Here is a 14,635-nt window from a genome sequence, read left to right on the forward strand (position 1 = left end):
CATATACACAAACACAGGAGACAACCACCCACAACGAACACTGTGAAAACGCCTACCTAAATATGACTCTTAATTAGAGGAACGCCAAACACCTGCCTCTAATTAAGAGCCATACCAGGCAACCCAATAAACCAACACAGAAACAGAAAACATAGAATGCCCACCCAAACTCACGTCCTGACCAACTAACACATATAACAAACTAACAGAAATAGGTCAGGAACGTGACAAAAATACTAAAATACTACACAGGACTCTTACAGAATTTCATTTAATTGTATTTTTTGATCACAGACACAATGAGAAAATATGGAAAAATAAATAATGAAATGTTAATTATGTAAAGCAGCCTGTGTAATCATCTGCCAGAGAGTAGCCCCAATCGGCCCAAGCCTCAAGTAATATATTTGGGCCAGATAACTCACACCGGAATCGGCCCGAGCTCAATCCCCACATCCTAGCCACAAGTAATACTGCGAAAGGCGGCCCAGACTCGAGACACATGACGTCGGCCGTGTCTGACTCTCAGCCGAGTGTCCCGACTCTCAGCCAGAATTGGCCCAGATCCACTGTGCTACCTGGGATAGTACTTGGACATAGTTTTGGCTTCCAATAAGACATATTTTAAACAAGAACCAAAACTGAGAATTACTGAAATAATATTTCCATATTGAAAGACTCTACACACACATACTGTATTTATCCTTATTTGCCTCCCTACAAGTACCTACCCACCGTATTTTAGGCCTTTTGGGTAAACAGCTTAGCCTGATTACTTGCTGAAAGATGACTGGTAATTCTTTGCATTTCTCCTGACAGCGATGACAGTCTAAATGGATTATACTCTTGCATAAGCATCACATCTATGTCCTTTGAAATGCTTGGGTACATGATCTGTGGCAAAGATTGTACCTTTTTCTTTCTTTGGTGATGGGCTTTTGAAGATACCAATTTATTCAAGCCTTTGGCATAGCCTTAAAGTACTTAGAATGGATATTAAGAGAAATCCCTTTGCTGGAAGGAAAACATGGTGGTATGCACTATTCACTTGTTTTGTAGTCGCTAAGCGAAGAAGAAAAATCCCCTTTGATACTGCATTTCTCGAAGGAAAATTGACTGGGTGGTCAAGAACTGCAGCAGTATTGATCAAGTAATGTTCAAGGACTTGTCAATACTGTATCTGAAAAGCAAAACTTAGCTTCAGTTGGCTGTAATAAAAAAAGGGCCCGCCTCCAGCAAGTTCCCATGAAAACAATGAGTCATTCCTTGAAATCTCTGTGCCTATGTTTTGGAAAATATAATATTATTAACCGGATTTTCCTCTTTCGTATTGTTCTTTTCATTCTTGCTGTGTGCCATTCACTTTGGCCATGATCGGACTCATCCATTGCAATGTTTATGCATGATAGATTTGGAAATGCGTTGAGTTCAGGGTATTATATAAAGCCCAGAGTGAATAGATTATACATACTTTATCAAGATAATGACAGTCAAACAAAGCAAATGCAAAATACAGACCTGAAAGACAGGGACTGGGAGGAAATTAGAGAGACCTTACAGGCAGTGAGAGAAAGAGAAGGGAGAGACGAGAGCTTAGCCCTTGGAGAGAGGTAAATAGAGATATTGGTGTCTATTATTCTCCTGAGAGGGGAAGTAGTTCTAAAGGGGCTGGTTCCCATGGCAATAGCTCCCTACCGTACATGTGTGTCTGGGTGCAGCATATGTAGCCGGCTGTGCCCAGGCCTTGAGACGATAGAGGGATGGCTTAGCTGGAACCAGATCGAACCAACCACCGGGCCAGCCAGGACACTCAGCCTTGAAGCACTGGAGAGGCTCAAGCAGACGCTTGTTTACTACACTCTGTTTTTACCAGCACTTATCTCCCCTCATCTTTCAGCAAGGCTCTTTCTTTATGTGTGTCATTATGTCTTGTCCTTGGAGATTTATATTGAATGTAATAAACTGTGTCTAGCTGTGGGTTTTCAAAAAAGCTATTCCAGTTTTCAGAGAAGGCCCAGTATTTGGGAATGCGTTATGGTCATTGTTTTCATCTTAACTACAGGGCTTTCAAGCTATGTAATATTAGCACTGGTCTAATTGTTTTTGTTGCTGTAGTATGGTCACCAACACAACCTAAATCCCAGCCCACCTCTGTCGGGCCCCTTGCTCCTATCCTCTTTGTCCACTGTCCCTCCCAGGTGAGGAGCCAAGGAAGGAAGGAGGGAGGAAGTCCAAACAGGGAATGGCCCTGCTCCGGGCCCCTGAAAGCACTCTCCCCTCTGAGTGGACAACACAACAGCCGCCAGGAAACTGCGCCTTGTGCACAACTGCTTTATTTGTCACATTTAAGAACCGGGGTAATCAGGGTTACTGTGGTAGACACAGGCAGAAGTCCGGGGTAGAGACGGAGGCAATGTAAGAGCTGGCTATGTTTTAAAGAGCGTCTGCCCCTGAAAAGCAACTTCTTAGTTTTGAATACAGCATGCCTATGTGGCATCGATGGGAGTCAAACGTTTATTTGATTGTGAAAATTGACTACAAAGTGTAAATAGGATAATTTTGGTCATAAAGTCAGTCTTGTCCAAAACAGAGATTTGCGAGATGATAGGAAAATATTGGTATGTCACGGAATGAAGGGTACTGTACATTTGCCCACAGCACCCAAGTTATCATAATTTTGGGGCACAGCTGCATGTGACCTGATCGTAATGCCTATCAATTTGGTTTGACATTCGGTATCTCTATGGGGCTAGTTAGGGACCAATAGTAAATTACACAATTTACTGTACATGGGACAAGAGTTTTTAAATGTCAACAACTCCACATTTCTATGACTTAACCTTAAACCAACTATAAATTGTAGAAACACAAATATTGAAAGCATTTAATGAGATAACTAAAATATGTGCAACATTAAAATATTGGTCCATTTGCATTGCGTAAATTATTAAGAGCCCTTAACTAGCCCCAGAACTAGGCTGTCCAATGTCAACTTTGCCACAGTCGCACACTAGCCGGCTGAAGCTAATTTGCGAAAGAAGTTAGATAGCACTAGCTAGCCTAGGCGACTTCAAGACACAAGACCTGATTAGACTATTTCAAGTTATTTAGAAGGGTGAGTGACTAACTCTGCAGCATTTTGTCAGAGTGAATGTACAAACTCTTGCCACATGCGAACAAACACACAAGAGACACCCACACTACCCCCCCCCCCCCCCCCTCCCCCAAAACAACTCCTTGTTTGCCTTCAGTCATGTTCGCTGCATTTCTTAATGACCAAGCCGAAAAACAAGGCCAAATCAGGAAGTTCAGCCCCCCTTTAAGTTTGGAGATGGCTAACTCTTCCTCTAATCTAGCGGTCACCAACCTTTTCTGAATCAAGATCACTTTCTAAGTCAAAATGCAAGCCGAGATCTACCACTCAGATTTTTTTTTAACATGACTTAAATGACGTAAGCCTATGCAACATTACCTAATTAAAAACAGTACTGTAGCAATAAGGTTTGTGCAGTGGGCCCACCCAAAACATTGTCACTGCATATTGGCTATGCTTGAATTACCCTGCCAATGTTGTTCTCAGACCATTTTGGAATTATATTTAAAAATGAGGTATATGATCACACTGGTAGTAGATAATGTGTTGTATTACTTGTGAGGCACAGCTAAGTAAGCATAATAATTGGTTTCTATATTTTTTATTTATTTATTACTGGACTGATGCTGCCTCTCACCCGACTCCTCGACCTCCGCTCTCCCTCCCTCCACCGAGAAAAGGGGACACAGTCTTCCATCTGATGGCGAAACTCAAGTCACACTGCATTATTTTTGCCTCATACACCAATTCATATTATTCCTATGACCAGAGAAAGTGAAATATTCCTCCATATTAAAAACGACACAAGCCGCTAATAACAACAACACAAGCTTATCGTAACACTTTTCTAACATTATACTCATTAATTGCAGCTGCAGTGCTGGTTGTAGCATGAGTGAAAGTAGGGAGAACGCACATTTATGACAAAAGTGTTGAACAAAGTTTTGACAGTGCTGAATAAACATTAACTTACTCGTAAAACCAGCAGTTCTGTGCTGTATTTCTTGGTTTTGATATCTCAGAGTACCAATCTCAGAGTAGCAATTTTGCTGTTTGTGCGAGGCTTTTTACAGTCTATGGCTCGAGGAAACCGTGCAGACACAGTGATCTGAGCTATCTGATTGGTCAGCTGTAGGCCTGTAGGTGCACTTGATTTGATCTCTGGACATGTCGGGTAGGCAGAGTTCTACCTTCAGACTTCCCGGCACTAGGGCTGCTGAATCATTGTGAACCTACCGGCAACGCCACAATTTTTTTTTGAAAAATAGGAACACAAGGCTTTATCGTTGTTTTTTTTACAGAAATGTTTGGTGATCAACTTAGAATCCGATCGACCAGTTGGTGACCACTGCTCTAATCCTTTCTAGTCCAAAGAGATCTTTTCATCACAAGTTGAGCTTTGTTCTCAGGGATATGTATCTTTACATGACACTTCCAAGAAGACAAATTATTTTATGATTAGATAGCATTATGGAAAGATAATGAATCATCACTCGTGTTGTATTGTTGCCCATATTTGACAATAATATCCAACCAAATACTTTTTTACAGAATCATCGTACATTATTAGCTCATGTATTAAGTTTACTCCCATGCAGATATAACATCAATTCTGTGCTAAGCAACTGTGGAGACGTTGGTGGTTATGAAGGATGTTTAACCATTGAATTTTATATTTATTAAGGATCTACTCTTCCTGGGGTCCAGCACCATTAAGACAGCTATATTCAGTTTAAGAATTACATTTCATAACACTTTACCCAATACATTTATTGTGTTCCCCTCAGGCCACTACTCCACTATCACATATTTACAATACAAAATCCACGTGTACGTGAAAAGTATCTTGTGAGGCTGGCGTTGGGTAGAAGGTACAAAATAGGTCAGTTTAGGAACCCAACAGGTTCATGGCTAACAAACATGACTTTCTACACTGAACAAAAACATAAATGCAACATGTAATGTGTTGGTCCCATGTTTCATGAGCTGAAAAATAAATAAAATATCCCAGAAATGTTTCATATGCACAAAAAGCTTATTTCCCTGTTAGTGAGTGTTTATCCTTTGCCAAGATAATCCATCCACCTGACAGATGTGGCATATCAAGAAGCTGATTAAACAGCATGATCATTACACAGATGCACCTTGTGCTGGGAATAATAAAATGACACTAAAATATGCAGTTTTGTCACACAACACAATGCCACAGATGTCTCAATTTTTGAGGGAGTGTGAAATTGGCTTGCTGACTGCAGAAATGTCCACCAGAGCTGTTGCCAGATAATTTCATGTTGGGATGCTCTTGATCGACGTTTACCACAGCGTGTTCCAGTTCCCGCCAATATCCGCCAATGAAGAGGAGTGGGACAACACTCCACAGACCACACTCAACAGCCTGATCAACTCAATGCGAAGGAGATGCGTTGCATGAAGCAAATGGTGGTCACACCAGATACTGACTGGTTTTCTGATCCACGCCCCTACCTTGTTTATTAAGGTATCTGTGACTAACAGCTGCATATGTATTCCCAGTCATGTGAAATCCACAGCTTAGAGTCTAATTTATTTATTTCAATTGACTGATTTCCTTTATATGAACTGTAAAATCATTTAAATTGTTGCATGTTGCGTTTATATTTTGTTCAGTGTACATCTGTCCTATTTAAGTGCATCCAGTTACAACAAACCCTTTGGACTTCTATAACATCTTGCCTTACAAAGTCTTATCGAGTAAAACCTCAAATACAATTAGCTCCAAACAAAAGGAAAGAAACAGTGAACCGATCGTTACTAATTCAGCAAAGAATCAATGCCTTTCTGTTTTTCTGACAATATCGAGCCGTTGTTTAGACTGCTGGTGTAACCCAAACTCCCTCGCTGTCAGTCTGAAAAGCAGAGGAGATTAACCAAAGCGGGCCCATAGAGGCAGAGCTCAGACAGGGCATGCTCAGAACATGCACCTCGATTCTGAAGAGAAGTTTGAGAGGGAAAACAGTCACTCTGAAAATCATAAACATCTCACACTTCTTCTGTCAACTCTAAAAATACCCCAGCCTCGCCTCACTCCCCCCGTTGGTCTCCAGGAGCTATATGAATAAGAGCCCCTACGTTTTTCTAAAATGTTCAGCCTTTTGTTTTTCTCTCTTCTTTTGTTCAGACTTCTTCTGCCTTTCCTGTACACTACATTACGGAGCCTCTCTCCGGAGTTCACTGGAACTTAGACAGAGCACATTTGAGATAATATTAAAAACTATGCATATTTTACTGTAGTATTCGCCTGTTTTCTTTGATGACAGAAAAATGTTGATGTCATTGAGCCGAGTTGCTTTAGAGTTCAGTCCTGGGGGGCTGTTTAGGAGAAATTGAACACTTTTAGGGAAATGGAAGATTTGTTTCTTTTGGATTTGAAATGTGTGCTCTGATTTTGTAGCGGAGGCATGAGCCCCAGTTTAAAGACACAGAGAAGAAATTACACAATTCCCAGAGATGACTCACCGAGCTCTATTTAAAACATTTTAAAACCCATTTTAAAACTTCTTTGAAACATATTTACAAAAATACAAAACATCAGATCCTGCAAGCATTCCTTGTATTCACTGGTGTACTACACGCCCTGCAGCCACTGCAAGGCAGGTCATAAGTAATGGCAAAATGTGTAGAATAGCAGGAAATATGCATAAAGAATGCTAAATTCTCTCAGCCTCATTGCAAAATGTGTAGAATAGTATGAGATGGTCAATAAAACTGTGGTATGCCACTGCTTGTATTGACTTGAAAGCCATTGCCTGTATTGTAATGAATTAAACATTTTATGCACACGCATGACATTTATTAAAAAGAGACAAAGATTATAGGTGATACACACATTTCATTTCATAATACAAACACAGATATCTAAGTAGGTGTTGTGGAAGACAGTGGCTCTCATGACAATACCTTTGAATCTCTGTCATCTCCCTCTTCTCGTCACTTCTATTCAACAGGGTCTAATTACAGTGGCCTATCTCTCCAGACTCTACTTGCCATGCATTACCTAACTCGTCTCTCTAGCGAACAATCTCCAACCAGCCACCCATTTCCTCTTTTTCCCTTGATTGATTCTCACCTTTTCATTCTTCCTGCTCACCTCATTAACAGAGCACCGGTTCGCTCCTGTCCCCCCCCCATTCTCCCATCCCCCCCCCCCCATCCTCCTGTCTCCGCCACGGCCTCTTGGATTAGTCCGCTGGCGGAGCCCAGAACGGCGTATAATTAGAGGGGAACATAATACAGTGCGTTCCTCATCAGCTGGGGGGCCGGCGCCCCCTGGAACCCCCAACACACCCTCCCGGGTTTAATCAGCAGAGCACAATGGGATATTACCTGTGCCAGCCTGAGCCAATGGAGACGCAGCACCGCTGTCACAAGCCATTTGGGTGACGCCCGGTGCACAGGCTCTTTAGAGGCCCTTTTCCATAGTCTTTCACGGTTGTCTCTGTTAATTTGTCCCCCAGGGAACGAGGGCTCCGGAACCCATGAAAAATCAAGCTCATTTATGCCTTTTTATTTATTTATTTATTTGGAGCCGCTTATCCAGCATGTTTTTCTTTATTGGTTTTCCCTCTGAGACTCCCTTGGGGCCCCATACGTGAGGTGTGTGTGTGTGTGTGTGTGTGTGTGTGTGTGTGTGTGTGTGTGTGTGTGTGTGTGTGTGTGTGTGTGTGTGTGTGTGTGTGTGTGTGTGTGTGTGTGTGTGTGTGTGTGTGTGTGTGTGTGTGTGTGTGTGTGTGTGTGTGTGATAGAGAGATTAATCCATCTCTCCCTAAATTGAACATGTCTTATGCTTTGGGGACTGGTGTCCAGTTTCACACACACAAGCATCAGGTAGCCTAGCAGATAGAGTGTTGGGCTAGTAACCAAAAGGTTGCTAGTTTAAATCCCAGAGTCAACAAGGTGATGGCAGACCCTGGCCGTGACCCCACTCTTCGAGGGTGTCTTAGGGGGATTTAGGATATGCAAATAAACGAATTTCCAATTCACACGTATATTAATAAACACTTGTACATGTGTGAAATAGGACAAAAATATGAACACACCTTATTATTATTTACACACACACACACATACATTCTTACAGGAATCTCTTTCTGCCCCATCTATTCCCTATGTAGGGTCCACACACACTCTGGGGAGATGGGCTGTGGACTGAGGAAGCTGAAGCCATCAGAGGAGAGCAGTCCAGGGAAGATCTACTCCACCCTGAAGAGACCACAGGTGGAGACCAAGGTGGGCGTAGCCTACACATACCAATACGTCAACTTCCTCGTAGGGAAAGACGGTAAGACATGCAACTTTTGAGAGAGAATTCAATGGTTATTTCTAAGCCGTTTGAAAAATGTACTAATCACTGTTACAGTAAGAATACCAAATGATGTTTTCCAACTCTCTTTTTACACACCAAAGATATGCTTAACTATCATATTGTTCAAGTTCAGTACCAGAAATTAAACTGACAAACACAACATGCACTCCAACCACAGAACATGTTGCCCTCCGCCTCACACTTAGTTAGATGGAAATACATTCCTCCACCATAATAGACTCCATCTTCTTCTCCCACCTACTCACACACCCCCAGCCCACAGAGGCGTTTCTTGTTGCAATTTGAAGTGTTGATGAGATGCAAGGTTGCTTCCTGAGACCTGCTCTGCTCATGGCTCAGGGGCGGTATATTGCGCGAGCAGCAGACCTAAGGAAGCTGGGGATAAATATAGCCATCACTTTATTTCCCTCCATGAGAAGTTACAATTCAAACAGTGTGAATGGTGGTGGGCTGGTGGGAGATGCAGCCCTCTGGAGTCGGGAGAAGCTGGGAGATGTAGTGTGCTGTGTGTTGGCTGTGACAGTTTATTAGACTCCATTAGCTAGTCAATCTGACGGGGAGAGAATGGGTGTCTGGGGCTGTATGCGTGCATCTCTCTCTCTCTCTCCCCCACTGTGTCTGTCTGTCTCTCGCTCGTTCTTTCTCAGTTCTCTTCCTCGCTCTTTTTTAAAGCTGTGCCTGTTTATGTCTCCTAGGACTATATTGAGTCTGTGTAGTTGTGTCCCTGTAGTGTTTGGGTCTGTCTGAAAATCCTTACATTACCTAAAGCAGTTTTTTAGGCTAACTGTTGGCGGATACTGTATGTAATTATATTGTACCAGGCATGTGACTAGGCTACAGGGAGATTCATAGTTCCTGCAACTGTTAGTGCTGTTTCCTACAAAATACACAACAATTAATATGATCACAGAAGTGCACTATACATACTCGTGGCTGTATATACTACCTAGCCTGTTCATTCCAATTACTTGGGTATAAGGCCTTTGTAATGTAAATGTGGCCTCTGTGAATCCGAGTTCATACTTTCCTGTTCTAAAAAGTGTTTAGGTCTCAGCAACAAGCTCTAACCAAACACTTTCAACTAATCAAATCTAGAAGAATTGAGGCAAAAAATTGGAAGATTACAAATGTTCTTGTTTATTTGTTTCCAATCATGTCCATAGCTCAATGTATCTCTAAAACAGGCACTATATAGCACTGCCAGTTACTTTTAGGGTGTTTTCACAAATGTAATTTGGTACCCTGGTTTGGTTTCCTGGAGCACCCTGGTTTGGTTTCCTGGAGCACCCTGGTTTGGTTTCCTGGAGCACCCTGGTTCGGTTCCCTGGAGCACCCTGGTTCGGTTTCCTGGAGCACCCTGGTTCGGTTTCCTGGAGCACCCTGGTTTGGTTTCCTGGAGCACCCTGGTTCGGTTTCCTGGAGCACCCTGGTTCGGTTCCCTGGAGCACCCTGGTTTGGTTTCCTGGAGCACCCTGGTTGGGTTTCCTGGAGCACCCTGGTTTGGTTTCCTGGAGCACCCTGGTTCGGTTCCCTGGAGCACCCTGGTTCGGTTCCCTGGAGCACCCTGGTTCGGTTTCCTGGAGCACCCTGGTTCGGTTTCCTGGAGCACCCTGGTTTGGTTTCCTGGAGCACCCTGGTTCGGTTTCCTGGAGCACCCTGGTTCGGTTCCCTGGAGCACCCTGGTTCGGTTTCCTGGAGCACCCTGGTTCGGTTTCCTGGAGCACCCTGGTTCGGTTTCCTGGAGCACCCTGGTTCGGTTCCCTGGAGCACCCTGGTTCGGTTCCCTGGAGCACCCTGGTTCGGTTTCCTGGAGCACCCTGGTTCGGTTTCCTGGAGCACCCTGGTTCGGTTTCCTGGAGCACCCTGGTTCGGTTCCCTGGAGCACCCTGGTTCGGTTCCCTGGAGCACCCTGGTTCGGTTCCCTGGAGCACCCTGGTTTGGTTTCCTGGAGCAATTCTACAGAATACGTTTTGCTTTCACAAGACCTGAAAATACCAGTTTCAGGGTGCGTTTAGCAAGATGCACATTCTCCATAATGTTAGCAAGCTAGCTCTTTTACAACTGGGGGAAAAAAAGTTCCACGCAACTCGCGCTGCTGTGTCACAATATCTGGTACTCTGGTCCTGGATCTTGTCCCCGCTACTCACACAGGTCCAGGATTCGTTTCAGCCAGGGTTCGTTTGCGTTTCACACATGCTTTATATCGCGGATCAGGGTACCAACCGCTCCAGGATCAGGATCATAAGGGGATATGTGAAAGCGCCCTTAAATTACCAAATGACAGGGGGACATGGTGAGCCACATAAAGACCGGATCAAGATATGAAGAGCAATGTGTCATGAGCTTTTAATAAACTGCAACTGTAAATACCAGGCAGCCTTAGCTAGCAAGCAATAACCCCAAGTTTTATGTAAGTTTATTACTCACATTCACGAACAGGGCCATGCTGCTACCTTTCATTTACCTCAGAAAATGGCTTTGAAACAAAGAGGCAAGAATGATTTGATATTAACACCATGGCCCCATAGGGAAAGGACAAACGGAGTGCTGTGCTAACCGGTGTGGAAAGAAACCATCTCACCGTACACACATAGAAAGGTTCTTGGAGTGCTTGGCACGTAGTTTATTTCCGAAAATGTGATTTCAAATGTTTAAAATGTCAAGAGGATGAAAAATTGAAAACACACTTATGTTAGTTTCCAGTAGACAGCATATAGCTACGGAGATTTTGTCCTTGAAATCAAATCCAGCTGACAGACACACGCACGCACGCACACACACACCATTTGATTTCATCTTGGCTCCAGACACATTATTTATATGCAAAACCCCCAGAGCCTGAAGTCCTCTTGTTAATATAAGCTTTTCTCACCGCTCCGTGTGACTGACATGTAGAAGCTACGGCGTTCCGCCTGTGCTCTGATCGGAAGCGGGAATATGGAGCACGGAAATGAGAGGTCAGTGAAATTTTAGAACACCGTAGTGTGTTCTGAGTGGAGATTAGCCCCTGGATGCGGGGAGCCAGAATTTATCCCAGTTCACCACCCCGAGAGGGAGAATTGAACAGCGGTCGGTTCTCGGGGAATGACATTGAAGTGAATTCACGGTCATCAGGTTTTACTTTAGATTTCCATTATATTCTCACTGCATGGGTGAAGTGTTTGCATGGCACATGCTCGATTCCATTCAACATGTTGTTTATAATGTAGATATGACCTAAACAGAAAAGACACGCTTAGGGTAGATGTTGACCCTAACCACAGATCTAGGATCCCATGACCTTATACCCCCTAATCCTAACATTAGAGGTATGACAAATGAATGAGCCTGTAGGCCTACTAATGATTATGGGTATTTTATATTCCAAGACATGCACACTTTATTTAACTAGGCAAGTCAGTTAAGAACAAATTTGTATTTACAATGACAGCGGGTTAAACGCCTTGTTCAGGGGCAGAATCACAGATTTTTACCTTGTCAGCTCGGGGATTCGATCTAGCAATCTTCCGGTTACTAGTCCAAAGCTCTAACCACTAGGCTACTTATTGCCCCATGTAGGATGCACATCTGCCTTAAAGTGTGAATGTACAGTTGAAGTCGGAAATTTACATACGCTTAGGTTGGAGTCATTAAAACTCATTTTTTCAACCACTCCACAAATTTCTTGTTATTAACTAACTATAGTTTTGGCAAGTCGGTTAGGACATCTACTTTGTGCATGACACAAGTCATTTTTGCAACAATTGTTTACAGACAGATTATTTCAATTATAATCCACTGTATCACAATTCCAGTGGGTCAGAAGTTTACATACACTAAGTTGACTGTGCCTTTAAACAGCTTGGAAAATTCCAGAAAATGATGTCATGGCTTTAGAAGCTTCTGATAGGCTAATTGACATAATTTGAGTCAATTGGAGGTGTACCTGAGGATGTATTTCAAGGCCTACCTTCAAACTCAGTGCCTCTTTGCTTGACATCATGGGAAAATCTAAAGAAATTAGCCAAGACCTCAGAAAAACAATTGTAGACCTCCATCTCCACATTGGTTCATCCTTGGGAGCAATTTCCAAACGCCTGAAGGTACCACGTTCATCTGTACAAACAATAGTACGCAAGTATAAACACCATGGGACCACGCAGCCGTCATACCGCTCAGGAAGGAGACGTGCTCTGTCTCCTAGAGATGAACGTACTTTGGTGCGAAAAGTGCAAATTAATCGCAGAACAACAACAAAGGACCTTGTGAAGATTCTGGAGGAAACAGGTACTAAAGTATCTATATCCACAGTAAAACAAGTCCTATATCGACATAATCTGATAGGCCGCTCAGCAAGGAAGAAGCCACTGCTCCAAAATCGCCAAAAAAAGCCAGACTATGGTTTGCAACTGCACATGGGGAGAAAGATCGTACTTTTTGGAGAAATGTCCTCTGGTCTGATGAAACAAAAATAGAACTGCTTGGCCATAATGACCATCGTTATGTTTGGAGGAAAAGGGGGGAGGCTTGCAAGTTGAAGAACACCATCCCAACCGTGAAGCACGGGGGTGGCAGCATCATGTTGTGGAGGTGCTTTGCTGCAGGAGGGACTGGTGCACTTCACAAAATAGATGGCATCATGAGGCAGGAAAATGATGTGGATATATTGAAGCAACATCAAGACATCAGTCAGGAAGTTAAAGCTTGGTCGCACATGGGTCTTCCAAATCGACAATGACCCCAAGCATACTTCCAAAGTTGTGACAAAATGGTTAAGGACAACAAAGTCAAGGTATTGGAGTGGCCATCACAAAGCCCTGACCTCAATCCTATAGACAATTTGTTGGCAGAACTGAAAAAGTGTGTGCGAGCAAGGAGGCCTACAAACCTGACTCCGTTACACAAGCTCTGTCAGGAGGAATGGGCCAGAATTCACCCAACTTATTGTGGGAAGCTTGTGGAAGGCTACCCAAAACATTTGACCCAAGTTAATCAATTTAAAGATAATGCTACCAAATACTAATTGAGTGTATGTAAACTTCTGACCTACTGGGAATGTGATGAAAGAAATAAAAGCTGAAATAAATCATTCTCTCTACTATTATTCTGACATTTCACATTCTTAAAATAAAGTGGTGATCCTAACTGACCTAAGACAGGGAATTTTTACTAGGATTAAATGTCAGGAATTGTGAAACTGAGTTTAAATGTATTTGGCTAAGGTGTATGTGATCTTCCGACTTCAACTGTAGATGTTGCAATAGCAATGGAAACCTCTATGTTAATCCGACCAGTAACATCACACTGTCAATCAATAAACCACAGAAGGGTTTGGATAGCAGACAGCTCCTACTTGGTTAAATCGGTAACCAAATACACTGAGTGTACAAAACATTAAGAACACCTTCCTAATATTGCGTTGCACCCCACCTTGTTCCCTCAGAATAGCCTCAATTCGTTGGGGAATGAACTCTACAAGGTGTTGATGCAAATGCTTCCCACAGTTGTGTCAAGTTGGCAGGATGCCCTTAGGGAGGTGGACCATTCATGATACACACAGGAAACTGTTGAGCTTGAAAAACCCAGCAGCACCTACTACCATATCCCGTTCATAGGCACTTAAATATTTTGTCTTGCCCATTCACTCTCTGAATGGCACACATACACAATCCATGTCTCAGTTTTCTCAAGGCTTAAAAATCCTTCTTTAACCAGTCACCTCCCATTAATCTCCACTGATGGAGGTGGATTTAACAAATTACATCAATAAGGGATCATATCATTCACCTGGATTCACCTGGTCAGTCTATGTCATGGAAAGAGCAGGTGTTCATAATGTTTTGTACGCTCAGTGTATGTCATACACTAAGTAGGATGTTTAACTATTCTGTAGATACGTCACATATAAATACCCTTTGAGGTTGCTCGATACAGGTGTCCATACAGCAACAGATGATTGCTACTATGCTACTATGTAGTGCTGAATGTTCCTTACTATTGCGTTGGACCCCTCAAGCAGTCGAATAACAGCCTATTGTTTTTAAAAGAAAATGTGTTGGAGCAGCATTAAAACGTCTGACATTGTAAAACTCAGCAGGTTCTTAAATCATTAGGCTTCAAACAAGAGCAACTGCTGACAACGTTTTCATCAACAGGAAACGCAGATTTCTGTACAGTTCCTTCCTCTCCCCCTCTCTCTC

The 14,635-nt window shown here is 42.9% G+C and overlaps 1 protein-coding gene across 3 annotated transcripts in view; it reads left to right on the forward strand.

Annotated features, from left to right (window-relative positions):
• Positions 1-14,635, forward strand: part of LOC129857480 (raftlin-like) — a 70,863-nt gene that overhangs the window by 5,972 nt on the left and 50,256 nt on the right. For all 3 annotated transcript variants that reach the window (XM_055925779.1, XM_055925780.1, XM_055925778.1), the window contains one exon: positions 8,245-8,411. In XM_055925779.1, coding sequence (XP_055781754.1) covers positions 8,267-8,411 — 145 coding nt within the window. In that variant the 5' untranslated portion in view covers positions 8,245-8,266. The remainder of the gene's footprint in view (positions 1-8,244; positions 8,412-14,635) is intronic.

Source organism: Salvelinus fontinalis, chromosome 6 (assembly GCF_029448725.1).
Source record: "Salvelinus fontinalis isolate EN_2023a chromosome 6, ASM2944872v1, whole genome shotgun sequence".
NCBI lineage: Eukaryota > Metazoa > Chordata > Actinopteri > Salmoniformes > Salmonidae > Salvelinus > Salvelinus fontinalis.